General features: G+C 42.2%; 1 protein-coding gene across 3 annotated transcripts in view; it reads left to right on the plus strand.

Moving 5' to 3' along the window:
• Positions 1-14,314, plus strand: part of agap3 (ArfGAP with GTPase domain, ankyrin repeat and PH domain 3) — a 100,974-nt gene that overhangs the window by 75,034 nt on the left and 11,626 nt on the right. For all 3 annotated transcript variants that reach the window (XM_076144659.1, XM_076144660.1, XM_076144658.1), the window contains exons 13-15: positions 4,264-4,410; positions 12,734-12,888; positions 13,361-13,451. In XM_076144659.1, the coding sequence (XP_076000774.1) occupies positions 4,264-4,410; positions 12,734-12,888; positions 13,361-13,451 (393 nt within the window). The remainder of the gene's footprint in view (positions 1-4,263; positions 4,411-12,733; positions 12,889-13,360; positions 13,452-14,314) is intronic.

Below are 14,314 nucleotides of genomic sequence, written 5' to 3' on the forward strand. Positions count from 1 at the left end.
AGGACAAATAGGAATCCCTAAACGACGGGCACGTAAGCTCATTAGTGGAAATGAAGGTCCAGAATTTCCCATCTTCATTTTTTAGCAAACTATAAAGCCTTCAATATCAACATAGTTCATTAACCAGCATCCAGCCTTCCACTAATCAGACCCTCAATTTGCTCCAGTATTTTACTTTCTTCAATTATTTCCATGCTTCTCTAAAGGTAACCACAAATGAGCTCGCTTGAGTCAAATGAGCTGAAAATAATATAAGGAGCGCTGTCAAATGATCGATATGTTGCCAGTCATCGGAAAGGAGCGTCTCCGTGATCACTACATTAAGATCGCATACTGGAAAACAAATGCTCACACCTCAAAAACTTTCTTTTCAATATCTTGTTTGCGTGACTCAAGACTAAAAATTAAAAGAGCGGGAGCACATCTGCGGTATCAGAAAACATAATCCTGATTGAAACACGACCTCTAATGCGGCTTCAATAATCAATAGAGGGTGTTTCACAGTGTGGGGCGCTCGTGTTTTGCCATTTGAATTGACTTCAACCCGAGCCCAATCACTCCATTATCCTTGGTGAAGGTTGCAGGTTAACATAAAATGTGATTCCGAGATGCAAAAACAGCAGATTGATGGCTCAGTGTTGAATGAATGCGTCTTAGCCAGGTAACCATTTCCATATTATTTAAAGAATGTCCTCATTTGTAAACCTATTGGGCAAAGGCAGAAGCAGAGGTAGTAACGTCTCTTGAATATTGAGCGCAGATTTTTGATTAAATCTCAGCCCAATTTTTCTATTGCTTGCATTCATAAAGACACTCATTCTTAATGCACGGGATGCTTGTTTAGAACCTTTTCTCCTTGATAGACCGCAATCTTTGAACCTGAATTAAAAGGCTCAAAAAGAGCCTGAGCAATGTTGCACGCTCGCTGATGACAATAACTTCACGCAACTCCACTGGGTTTGAAAATTTGTCATTGGCAGAAGCGTCAACACGTCTGGATTTTCATTGTTGTCCTGCGATAACGTCATGCTGATATTCTGCACCGCAAAGGTTGTAATATCGTTTTTCTTCTGCCGTGTCGTTTTGCAACATGTTCATTTAGGTGTAAGTTTGCATATCAGAACGCAGGTAGTTAATGCATGAATAGCCTTCTCCCGTGGTAAAGTGTTTTATACCTTGGCCTCCTGTTGCGAGGGTGATAGCGTGTGGGGCGTTTGATTTCTATGCCGGGCCGTAATGAAGTTTGACATTTAGTTTGGAGAGAGCAGCAGAGCGCGATCAGGCCTTGATTAGTACACTCTAATTGAGGATAATAAGGGGGAGGCGGTGATTGTTTCTAATTTTTGCCATTAATTGCAGCCGTTGGCTTTGATTGAGGACAGGCAGGGCTGCCATGTCAAGGGGCCTGGCGGAATCATGGTGCTCCTCACCCGGAGCCTCTTGAATAACAATGAAATGACCCCCCCCACACACACAGACACACACACCTCCCTCTCTCTCTCTCCCTCTCTCGCTCTCGCTCTCTTCCCCCTGCCTCTCTCCTTCACCCGTTTTCATTCTCATTCATTCTCATTGTGTTGTATTGGTAAAGCCTGAAAGCTGTTAGCTGCCCCCCCCCTCCTGTCTCACCCCCACCCTGCCTGTCTCACCCTCAGCCTTCATCTTGAAGCATGTTTAAACTGTCATCTCTGTGGTGGGAGTGTAATACACTGTAATCACAGGTTAGGCTGATACCTATTCTGCTGCCCAGGAGAGCTCGGCTGAGTGGGAAAGAGACTCCTGATCCCCCGTGTGCCTCATTATGCAGTTTGGTCCTGATGGCCTCTTGTACGCTAACAGCTAATAATGCCAATGCGTTTCTCTAAAGCAGTCCAGTTCTTACGTCGCAATTCCCAACTTAGAAACATATAACAGCCAGAGTAGTTTAGCACTGAGAGCCACTTAAGCACAGTAAGCCGTACATTATATAAAACCATTTCATATATAACCACTCAGGCATTGTTATTCAGTGGTGCATGTGTGTTTGCTTCTCTTTGAAAGATTTCTTTGAAAACCTCTAATACTCGATTGGCACAAACAAAGGGCGGTGCTTCGCCTCATACATATATGTTTCAGGTGCAGGATGAGCGGGACCAGGGTCATTTTCCACAACATTAGGGGCAGAAATTGATAATTAGAGGTGTTTATGACACGGCTGGAGCCCCCCGAGGGGCAGCCCTCCCCTTTAACCTCAAGCGACATTAAACAAATGCTGGCTGTCACGTCTGAGGCAGGTTGGAGCTCAAGTCTTCCACCCGCCATACGGAGCCGTGCTGGCGGGACAGACGCTACGATGGAGGAGGAGGAGGAAGGAGAGGGTGGGAGGGGGGGCACAGGGAGGACCCCTGTGCCCCCAGCTGTCTGAGCCAGCTAATGACTCGTCTCAGGGGGGCTGTTGTGGGAGAGCAGGGAAATTGAAACAGACGCCTTGACTCGACACTGCTACATGTGTGGCTGTGTGCTGCCATTCAAAACACCAGAGAGCTTCTTGTATATAGTCCAGCACACAAACAAACACAGACACACTCACAGAATTGCGTCTATTGATTTGATGAGATGTAATCAATATTTTCCATGTCACACCTATCAGGTTTATATTTCTTAAATATTAGCTAAATGGTTGTATTTTATTTTATTATATTAAATCAGACATAGATATCATGAGTGAGTTTGTTGTTGACTCATATAGGTGAACCTGTAAGTTAAGGACAGTCATAACGATGCGTCTCAGGTGTTGTGTGTGTGTATGTGTCGTGTGCCTTTTTTGCCCACACTCAATGCAATGCATCCCCAGGCCTTTAAAGGCCTACTCCCCCCACTTTAGCATCTTCAAACCCCTGCTGAGCTCATCTTACTCCTCTAAGACAGCCCCATCTCCCTAAAGGTAATGACCGAATTAGGCCTAATGTTGTACACTGGCTAATGGCACAGTGCGGCACATTATAGCATGTGCAACTGGCAACGACAACAGCAATAATCCCTGAGCCCCTTGTCCTCCTGCACTCCACCCCTGGGGCTGGGACGGTGCACAGGGAAATGAATGGAGTTTGCCACACTACAATGAGCTTTTGATGGGAGACAATGGAGGAGGCTGCCAGCACCACACAGGGTGGTAAGAGGAGAGCAATATGGGGCCCATCTACTGGCCCTCCCTCCCTCTTTCCCTGAGGCCCCTGGCCCCCGCTCCCAGATTCATAATGGCATCCGCAGGGAGAAAGAAGGGAAAGTGATGTCAAATGTCAGGAAATCAGAAAGATGGCAAGCTGACATCCCCCTCCTATCGTCCCATCCCTCCTATCCCTTTGCCCAACGGTACCACAGGTTAATATCACATTTATAAAATCACTTACAAGAAACAAAGCCAGCTCTTAGCCCCCTGTCACTCTCAGACAGTCATATTGAGAGCTTTGCCGGGGGCTAACCGAGGTCACCATTTGTTCACTGATAGCCTCATACCTGTCCTTCACTCAGTCTAAAGCTGGAGTAGTCTGGTTACTTTGGAGCCGACTCACGCCGACGTCCAACTTCACTAGTCTTACTTTGCAGATGAGCCAACAGCAAAAATCTTTGAATCCTAAAATTATGGTACCATATGCGCTACTGTACTTTTACTAATTCTAACTACAGTCATCCATTGTTTTCTTCAATTAATCCATAATCCTCATTTGTGTGGAATAACTAAGAGTATACTTTCACTGTTCCGATGATGAAGCAGAATATCATGGAAAAATTGTGGTGGATAGTTCCCAATTTGTATTGCTTAATCAATTCATTTCTTTTCTGGCCCTGGCAGCGTTTTTTTTAATCCTGACCTTTGTTTGCGTGTTCTTTCCTAAGAAAATTCCCTTAAGTAGCTTCAAAATTAAATTAAATAATACCAGTTTGATTCATCATGCACTTCTTCCAACATTTTCTTAACCGAAACATTGAATATTATTATGGTTATGTGGGACTGAATAGGAGCATAGATTTATCATAACAAACCACCAACTGCAGTTTTTGAGATTGAATAGAAACACAGTGTTAGCTTTGGCTGAATTCTGGAGTAGATTAATGCACTGAGGGAGGGTTGAGGTTATTCCTGGTTTATTGCTTTAAAACTGCGGTTAGCAGTTTGAAGCCATCTGTGTACATATCTGTGTATTATATTTGCAGTAATTCCAGAAAATTGTCCTTTAACATACAAACCATCACGTCTCATGGCTTCTGTCTGTCTTTTTTCAGCCAATGGAATGAGTGAACCCGTGTCCGGCAGCGCCACCAGTCCCAAGCTTGAACCGCCTCCCTCACCGCACGCTAATCGCAAGAAACACAGACGGAAAAAGAGCACGGGCATCACAAAGCCAGATGGCTTATCTGCAGGCAACGAAGGTAAAGACTGACCATGTCGCAACCTCACTTGGAAACTTCTGAAACCTTAAAAATCTTTGAATCAACTTTGCAGAATGTTGGGAAAAGTGGAGAAAGAGTTGAGTAAATGATGACTTCCCAGACAGATGTTGTCATTTTGAAGTTGCCATTTTCTGCACACTGATGTGTCTCAAGTCGGTTTTAAGAGATTTTGACACTCCTCCGTATTGTGCCCATGCATGCCTGTAAAGTAGATATAGGTGTGTATTAGTTTTGTATATCCCTGTGGGCCCCCCTGCACACACACCCCCCACCCCATTTCTTTTAGCTTAGTGTGAATGGCCCCCATCTCCAGAAGCCGTGGCCCTCCTCAGCAGGGGAGTGGCAGGCCGCTCTCCACCCAATTAATAATGATTCTCCAGCCCAATGATGAATGGAGTGCCCTAATTGGATGGCATTGTGAAAACACTGAGACGCATTTCAGAGGCCATAAAACTGATGTCACCGGAGCGGGATGATCAATCAACAAGATTGATACGCTGGATAACAACAACAATGGCATTGACGCCTCCTAAATGGGGCTCGGCATTTATAATCGTTACACTTTTTTATCACGGTCTGTGACAGCTTCTCTTTAAAGTCTGAATGGGTCTGTTGACCACATTGTTTAGTCTGAACATCATCGCCATCATAGGGATAAGTGGTGTGTATGGTTACATCAGCGTGAGTAGTGGTAGTAATTCTGATCGAACCTCAGATTTAAGGATTTTGTCGACTTTTACTTACATTTTATCAACTTTTGTGGGATTTTAAAACTCTATATGGTATTAATTAATGTGCATCTTATCGTAGAATCACACAGCAGAGGCATTCCTAGTTAGAGCCAGAAGGAGTGATGGATGCCTTTAATGACTTAGATGTCAGGGTGGGGTTCATGAAACATCATCAAATCTAATTGGTCAGTATTCTAGGTAAAATGAATTCCAGAAAATCTGATCTCATCCTGGAATATGTTCAATCCAGCTTGCGTACATAAAAAGGGAAACGCACGCCAGGGCAAAACTTTCCCCGGCGTGTGGAAATGACTAGAGAAGGTAGATTCAGAATGTTCCTCACGTCATCCAGTGCGCACATTGTTTTTATCCTCCTCTTTGTTCACTCTGAGGTTTTCTATTAGCATCAGCTTGTCTGTTCTGCTGAATGCTCCAGAATACAGACGTACCGCTTAAATATTGGATTCACCCAAGTCGAGGATGTGAGTTGTGTCTCCTGTTGAAAGAGCAGGAGAGGGAGAGGACAGGAGAGGGAAGGAAAAGAGAGGTGGGATCTTTGAATAAATTGCCATCAGTTTATCTCATTTACGGGGCAATCAGAAGCGTGGAATGCAGGCGGAAATTGAATTTTAGTAGTTGTGAAGCGTCATAAATCAAAACAACGTGAGCATCTTAAGGTGAGGAATTGTTTTGGTCAACGTGGGAAGTGTAGGATGCGCGAGGGAGCCAGGAGAAACTGGCTGCACCGTCATTAGCAGGTACGGCGGCAATCAGGATGCTTCCACGTGACTTCAATCTAACAGGATGATATTGTTTGATCATTTTTAGAAGGCAGCGATGCTACCGGACTATGACAATAAGAAATTACACAGAAATAACAATATTGCTCACTATTGGTCACACCTTGCAAGTAGATTACAGCTTGAAGGTCAAGTTTAAACTGTTGCTTCGCTCGTGAATAATGCGTTTCCATCAACGCAATCCAAAGCCGTATTTAGATAATGCAGGATTTCTCTGTTGTGTCAACGGTGCTACACCTCCACCGAGGCTACGCACAATGGACACGGTCCCTAATATCCTATGCACTGTCAGAGCTGTGGTGGTGTAATGAACTTCTCATGTGCTTAAAGAATGATGCAGGATGCATGGCGAGACAACTGACAGCCCCGTAATGTGTTTCCCAGCAGCCGCCCGGCGACGAGCTCTCTCGGTGTGTCGCTCGCCATAAACCCACTGGAAAATCGATGGCCGATAAAGAGTCGTGTTCAGGGGGAGCCCCCTCTGATTAATGCAGACTGTCAGGGAGCATCATTAATGTATTTCTCTTTTAAAGAAAGTGTATCAAATGCTCATTGTTTTGGGGGGTTTAACATGTCCAATGTGAGCAGACGGCAACGCGCAGAATGAAGAGACATACATATATTTACACATATTAAATACAGGAAATCTAAATGCTTTTAATGTTCAGAAGGTGTTAATGTACCTTACACCCTATTGCTCAAAGATGGAAAAGGCCTACGCAATAATGAATGTACAGTTACAGAGTTAAAACTGAGTAAAAACAGGATTTGAGCAATTTAACCGTTACGTTTGATTGGTTGGTTGTGATTTTAACCTCTCCTGCAGTGCTTTGTGTCTGCAATTAGTGGGAATAGAAAGAAACTATTCAAATTTGGAGAATGTGAAAGTAACTCATACAGGGGGCTTGTAAGGAGCAATGGAAAGACATTTGTGTTTATCGGAGACGAGTGAAACTGTCAAACTCAGTTCAAACAAATGCTTTCAATGGCTTTACATTCCAACTGGTTTTAGAATTAGCATGGGCTCATGAAATCTATGGAAAATGTAATAGAAATCTAAAATAATTTGTGAAAGAAATGCAAAATGTGGAGATTTATGCGTACTTCAAGAGGAATAACTGGTTGATTATGACCTTAAAACTTCACTCGCTGCATGTCAGGAAAACACACATACATATTCATGTATTTTCACACACACACAAATACACATGCAACTTTATACATTACATAGTGCTCTGCCAAGGTGCTTATTTATGTGATTATGGAAATTGTAGCAACAATATGGAAATTAGGATCAGATTGAGAGCAAAGAGTGATGAATTTATACTTGTTCTGACTCACATTTACACATTTTTGCTACAGAGAGTAGACATGTAAAGGCCTGAGTAGACTTACTTAAGAACAGGCCGTGTCCATACATTCTAGTATGCCAAGTCAGTATTTGGGCACAGAATGACCCCCCGTGCCTATAGAGTTGGCTGTCGTGGATTTAGTGAAGATTGAGAAAGAGTTGGTGTGTTTGTCCTCTAAAGCAGAATATGAAGAAAGATGGAGAATTTGATCTGTTTGTTCGACCAACGTGGAGTTTAGACGTGTTGCTCCAACAGCAGAGGAACTAGTGAAGGACATACCGGAGCAGTAACTGAATTAGGAAATGCAAAGTTCACCTTGGGGGCTCTGAACGAAGAACTCAAAGAATCCGAATCACTTGAGCGTTGCGAGACATCTTTTTGCCCTGAAAGATACTGGAGCCTTTATGTGGATCCAGTGGAATAAGTGGCAGTTACTGGTAGCTGCACAATGATGAGTCAAGTAAATGCTTTCTGTGCTTCAATCGTGATGTGTTTAAAGCATTAAGCCAAACCTGAGGAGAGAATTTATCAACCAGATCACTGAATGACATCATCGTCTACATTCGTTACCGCAGCGTGCATGTGTTAGTTTTTGTTGTGTTTTGTTCCTTAGATGTGCATGTCCTTCCTCTTGACCTCTGACCTGATCTACCTTCAGGATGAGTTCATGAGCGATATTCTGCATCATCTTGACGGCTCACACTTGTGTACAGATGCACCCAGAGGAGAGCGAGTCCTCTTTCGGAACCTATGTTCATATATATAGTGAAACCAACTTCACCCAGCGTCCTATTGTCCTGCACCTTAGTACACCAAGGGTTAATATCCTCTGGAGTCCAGCTGAGGATTAGGAAATGGAGGTTTAACTGCCTGTGCTAATGGTGGGTGTTTATCTCAATACTTTGTTTTGTCACTCCCTTACTCGCTCTCATTTCCGAAAGCTGTCCCTGGAGCCTCCGCTCTTGTAATGGCTTAGCTTTCCGAGCGCCGCAGTACGGAGGGAAAGGAATAACAAGATTCTCATTTGGGCTCTATACACACTGCCCACAGATACATGTATAATTGGACCTGTTTTCATTTTGCTCTGTTGTTAAACGCATTAGCTATTAGGGTAGTAGTACTGATGCTGATTTCATGTGTTTGTTTATAGTTGGAAGGTGTGCTTCTTGTTTGTTTGAGTATGTGTGTGCGCATGGAAAAGTGTGGAAGAGTGTGTGTGTGTGTCAGATAGATAAAGAGTGTGCTCTATCTCTCTCTCCCTCCCTGCTCTCTTCTTTCTGAGTTTGGTCGTGGTTCCCCTGGGGCCCCTGTCGCAGTAATGGCCTGCTCCTGATTGCTCTGATACAGGTTAGGAATATTGGCTTTAATGATGTGTAAAATGAGCAAGCAGTGCCTGTGACATTTACAGATGGCACCGCCTTGGCCTGTTCTTCCCAACTGCTCGTTAATTCACGGGAACGGCAAGCACTTCTTTAAGTGACTGCCTGATGCGTCCGTACGACACAACACAACGCGCCCCGCACACCAAAACAATGGCTCACCTTTGATGTGTGCCCTGCGCTTTGTCACCACGTTCACACACACATACACACAAGCACAAATAGATAAAAAGGAAGTCTGGAAAGTCGTTTCTTAGGCCTGCTTTGACTCGGGCTTTGAGACGGTTTAGACAGAGTAGATGTTGGCTCCCTTCCTGCCATATAGACGCCACAGCTGGGTTACAGAGTGAAACCCCCAGAGGTGCTAATCTGGTCCACAGGTCGTCAGTGGTGCATCTGCTGCAGCATTAGAGGGATCACCGTCCTCAGGTCAACCTCCTCTCCTGCAAGGTCCACTTAGATTCTCTGCTCAAACAAACGCCTATAGAGGAAGATCCACAATATGCATCAAAACGAGGCGTAGAACACATTTGCAACTTTAATTTGTTGAGTTCTATGCAACCAATGAAACGCAATTACTTAACCAATCTTGCCTATTATTCTTTCTTATTGCCTATCACATACAGTAGATTTTATGTCTTTTTCGCTGTTGTGTTACTGCTAGAAGCCTTTAACTGGCTGATGAAGAGCATCTGTAACTGAGAGGTTCCCTAACAAGCTTTTACGGTCTGTTTAAATGGTGGACAGAAGAAAGTGTATCTTTATCTGTTCATTCCTCTTTGCAGCCTCTTTGGCCATTAGACTCTAATTTCCTTTTTATTACGGCGTGTTAATTAAGGAAAATCATATTTCCTTCATTCCTCACCGTCGGCTCCTCCGCTGGCTTGAAATTGTGTTCTTCCTTGTCCTCCCACTGGCATGTTAATTTAGTTGTAATTGGCAGGAACTTGTTGATTGTGCGATGGCAGATAGATATGGTCAGGGGGTTAATGCTCATGTTAATGTGACAAGGTGATCGTTCCTCCGCTAGCCTTGGCTAACTGCAGCCACTGAGTAATAACAAGGGCGCTAATGGGTCATCGTGGCAGGTGCCTGTGAGATACGTAGCTCTGATTCCGTCGCAGTTCGCTCATCACTCACGCTCGTGTTTAATGTTTGAGGATATGTCATGCGTGCATAGAACAGAATTACTTTTGCTCATCAAATGAAGTACATGACAGTGAGTATGCAAGAGATGCTTTCATTTTGTCTGCACTGCGATTACGGCAGAAATGGGAGCAAGACGTTGGATTAATAGCCTCATTCTGTTTACGAGGGAAAACAGTGGGCCTGTCACTACCGATTATTCCGATTATCGATTAATCTACAGATTATTTCAATTATTAATCGAGTAATTGTTATTTAATTGTGTATGTAGGTGAAGTATGTGTGTATCAGAGTCTGTTTCTTACTGTACAAGAGACAAGAAGGAGGAATTAAAGTTCCAATCCCAACCAATAATCATTTTAATATATCATCCACATTTGGCCAATTTGATAGGTGAGTAAAAAGGATCCATTAGGGCCCACAAAATGTAGGCTGTGGTGCTGCGAGTGAGAAATACAGTTCATATATTTTCATAATACAACTTATGCTATTTTTGCATTCAGTTGGGATGCAATTGTGCTGAATTTTGTTCTTTTCATGTCCCGACTCTGGTCCAGAGCTCCTTCACCTTCGGCCACAATGCTGAACCATGTTCCTTATCTTTGTTGTTTAATAGTTGGCAGAGTACATTTTTTCGCCATTACCACCTGAGTGTGGAATCATATTGTGAAATAATCAGTTGCGTGTCTTTTTAATCGATTCTTCTTTTTAGTCGTTTATAATCAATTAATCGTGACAGCCCTCGACAAGCATGCAGACGTTTCTCCTGAATCCTTTAAAAAAGGATTGTTAGTGCATGTATACAAAGTTGGTGGTATCAGATTGTGGGTAGTGCCATGGCCCTCTGTCTCTTTAGTGAGTATAGTATATCTTCTGTGTGCATTACTATGCATGCAGAATTAGATTTGTTTTCCCTTGTATACTCATCAGTTTAAGAAATCAGCCATCCGTTGCTTTTTTAATCTCCATAATGAAAGTGTTTTAATGCCTCCAATTTATTGCCTGGGCAGCCAACAGAATAATTAGCTTTGTTCAGGTTTTTAAAAAGATGAAAACACGAGTATAATAACATCGGAGTCTGAGAACCACAAATTCTAATCAAATGCAGCGGTTTAGTGTTCCTGAAGGTATGTTGGGAGAGGTATTTCAAACTAGACTGAAGTACGTTTTCACTGTATGTACTGTGCAGAATCAAGCAACAGAAAAATTGCATCAGAAATATAATTAAATTCCGTTTCCAAATTACCTATTTTACCCAGTTTCAATTTTAGGTTTATTGATATAAGCTCTGCTTCCATTTACGAGTATCAAACGGGGAAGTTGATATTTTAATACCCACTCGTGCTTTAAAAATGTCACACCCACATGAAGACTTTGCTCCTGAAAGTCTGAATAAAGAGGCTTCCAAGTCTTTATTGATTCTCTGTGACCTGTAGTCGATTCCACAAACTGAATCAGATAATTGAAGTTGGTGTCGAGCTAATTGGATTATTGCTTTCCCCCTGAAGAGATGGCGCTCGACCATCGCTACATTAGTAGCGTCCGTCAGACATCTGTCATTTGACAGCGCTGTCACAGCACACAGAATGGGTGGGGGTACCTTCCATAAAGGAGAATGAATTGTTACTACACATAAACTGTAATAGTTATTTGAATATATGACAGTTTACCTCTGTGTAGCTTCATTATTTCATGACTCCTACACCCATAATTTAATACTGAAACTCTTCCCACACATGTCAGAGTGGCTTATGTCAGAATTCTGAATATCTTATTCTGTAACCAATCTTTTATTGTTACTTTTTTACTCGTTATTGATAAAGAGACAAACAACATCAGCCTTTTTGGGTGATTGTATATTGAGAAGACATAACACAGGGAAAAACAGCGCCCTTGTGTCTACTCGCCTCCAAACATGGGTTATGCAAATGAGGCCGCTATTTGCATAGACATAATTAGGTAATTACAAATCATTTGAGCTACGAGCTGAAGCATGTGCAGAGACCAGAGATGTTACACGAGTCACATTGTACTGTACAGAGTTAATGAATTGGGGAGGCACTCTGGCATGTGCTAGAACATATGTTGTGTCAGACCTCTTGCCTGAAAATGACAGGTGACATTTTTATAAAGCTTTCATGTAGAAATGTAATAATCATTCACAGTTTAAGTATTAGTTAACATTAATTTGATTCAAAATGACAGATGTGTTCAAAGAATGATTTGCCTTTGGTGTAAATACTAAATTTACTATGAAAAGTCTTGCTAAGATTATTTGGAAAAGTGAAATGTCAATATTTTATATAAAAGCAACAAAAAACAGGGAGACTAAAAAAAAAGTACTTACACAGTGAACATACACCAACAGTTACGAATATACAATGAAATTCATATTGAATATTAGTACATGTTTAAATGATGAGTGTAATATAGGAAAATAAGTTCATGGAATATGTAAATCTTACTTTGATAAATACTTTGCTAAAAACTGTGAATTTATTGATTTTCTGTGTTCATTTCTTTCCATGTATTTGGTTATAGTACTATGTTTACCTTTTCTAAACTAAATTACACAAAAAGTCAGTATAGATGTATTCTATAGTAAAGTTGTGTGAACATCTGGCACACAAGATTTCAGCTGCAGCACTTCTAAGGGTTCATTCATATGTGTGTGAGCATCAGTGGACCACCCAGTGGAAATAAATCAAGAATAAAGTAAAAATGTGAGTCTTCTGTGCAACTTCAACTGGATTGGACCCTTGTAGAATAATCACTTGACATCATGGGTTTCATTAAACCCAATCTGTCTTTGCTCTCTTCTTATTGTCATCCTGCCATTTCCTTACCCGTACACTGCGTAAAGTACTAACACAGTGTTTGTGTATGTTTTCCAGAACAAGAGGACTCCTTTGAGTTCGTCATTGTGTCCTTAACGGGTCAGACGTGGAACTTTGAGGCATCTACATTCGAGGAAAGGGAACTGTGGGTCCAAGCAGTTGAGAGCCAGATCTTTGCCAGCCTGCAGTCCTGTGAGAGCATGAAGAACAAGGTGGGTCAAGAATAAACTCCAGAGACATCAGAACTGGACACATCCGTCATCGCCTTCTAATCGCACCATCGTAATCCTCACCCAGTCCTGCTGCTTCATTTACATTCTCCTTTTTTCCGCTCCTTTCCAACCTTTACTGCACCCTCGCCCACTCCCGCCCCTCCACCCGCTTCAAGCTGTCACATGTGGGAGGTTGTCAGACAGGTGCACCACAGTGTGGGGGATCTCTTATTAGAACTGACAGATATCAGAGATAGAACACGGCTTGTGTCAGCATACTGGGGAGACACAGCCTCATTTTCATATTCATATTTTCCCTGCCTCAGTCTTTGCCTTAGACTTTGAAAGCCATCTTCTTTCCCTCTCCTCCACGAGCGCCTGTGATTTGAAAGCCAGTTATGATTTTGTGCATTCGCTTACTCTTGCAATAATTAGTTCCTCTTGACTTCCTTTTCCCCTTCATTTCTTACAGTCACGGTTAGGCAGCCAAAGTGATGCAATGGCCATTCAGTCCATAAGAAACGTGAGAGGAAACAGCTTCTGTGTGGACTGTGATGCACCGAGTGAGTATAATAATTTACCATAACAGCTGAGTCAAGTGATAGAGCTGATTTGTTGTTGTTACATTGCTCGCATTTCAGGAGACAAAAAAGCTTATATGGTAATCTAATGATAATAAAAAAGCATCTTCTCCCTGACAAATGAACTACTTTATAACTGAAATCATTCTGATCAGGCTATTTTTCAGCATTCTTCATAAAGAAGCCCAATTCAGGGTGTCACAAATGGGGTTCTGAAGGGAGACATTTTATTAGTTGTCGTCTTTCAGGGAGTGGAGCCACAAATTCCAAATTCTGGCTACTAGGTGGAACTGTGAGGTGAACAAATATGAGCTGATACAAATACAAGATAAGATAAAACTATATTTATCCCGACCAAAATTGCTGAAGAAAGGGCTCATTTGGGATTTGAACCCGGGACGTCTCACACCCTGATTGGCAATCATACCCCAGACCACAAGCCACTTTTTGTATACTAGTTATACAGATTACAGCAGCGACTGTTGCTACTAATAGTTATGAAACAGTTTTACTAAGTGACCTGTTTGACAAATTCAAGCTCTTTGTACATTTGAAATGTATTGTGGGTTATGTTGCTGTTGTGTAAAGGCAGAGGCAGATGCAAACATTAATACTGCTGCCCAGAATGATGACTGCGATTAGTCTTATTGCATTGTTAAAATCACTACAATGTCCGGTCATTTACTTGTAGTCACTCAGTATTGAAAGTATAACTAGTCACTATCAACCTTGTCGCTTCTTTTGTGTCTTCAAATCTTATAATATGAGAATGTAAATTATCATTTCTTTAATACTAACAGTGGATTTATGGCATTGTTTCCTTGTGTTCTTTCCAAAGGGAATCC

The sequence above is a fragment of the Genypterus blacodes genome, unplaced genomic scaffold (genome assembly GCF_046128005.1).
Source record: "Genypterus blacodes isolate CSIRO-AG114 ecotype Tasmania unplaced genomic scaffold, CSIRO-AGI_Gbla_v1 ptg000029l_1, whole genome shotgun sequence".
In the NCBI taxonomy this organism is placed as follows: domain Eukaryota; kingdom Metazoa; phylum Chordata; class Actinopteri; order Ophidiiformes; family Ophidiidae; genus Genypterus; species Genypterus blacodes.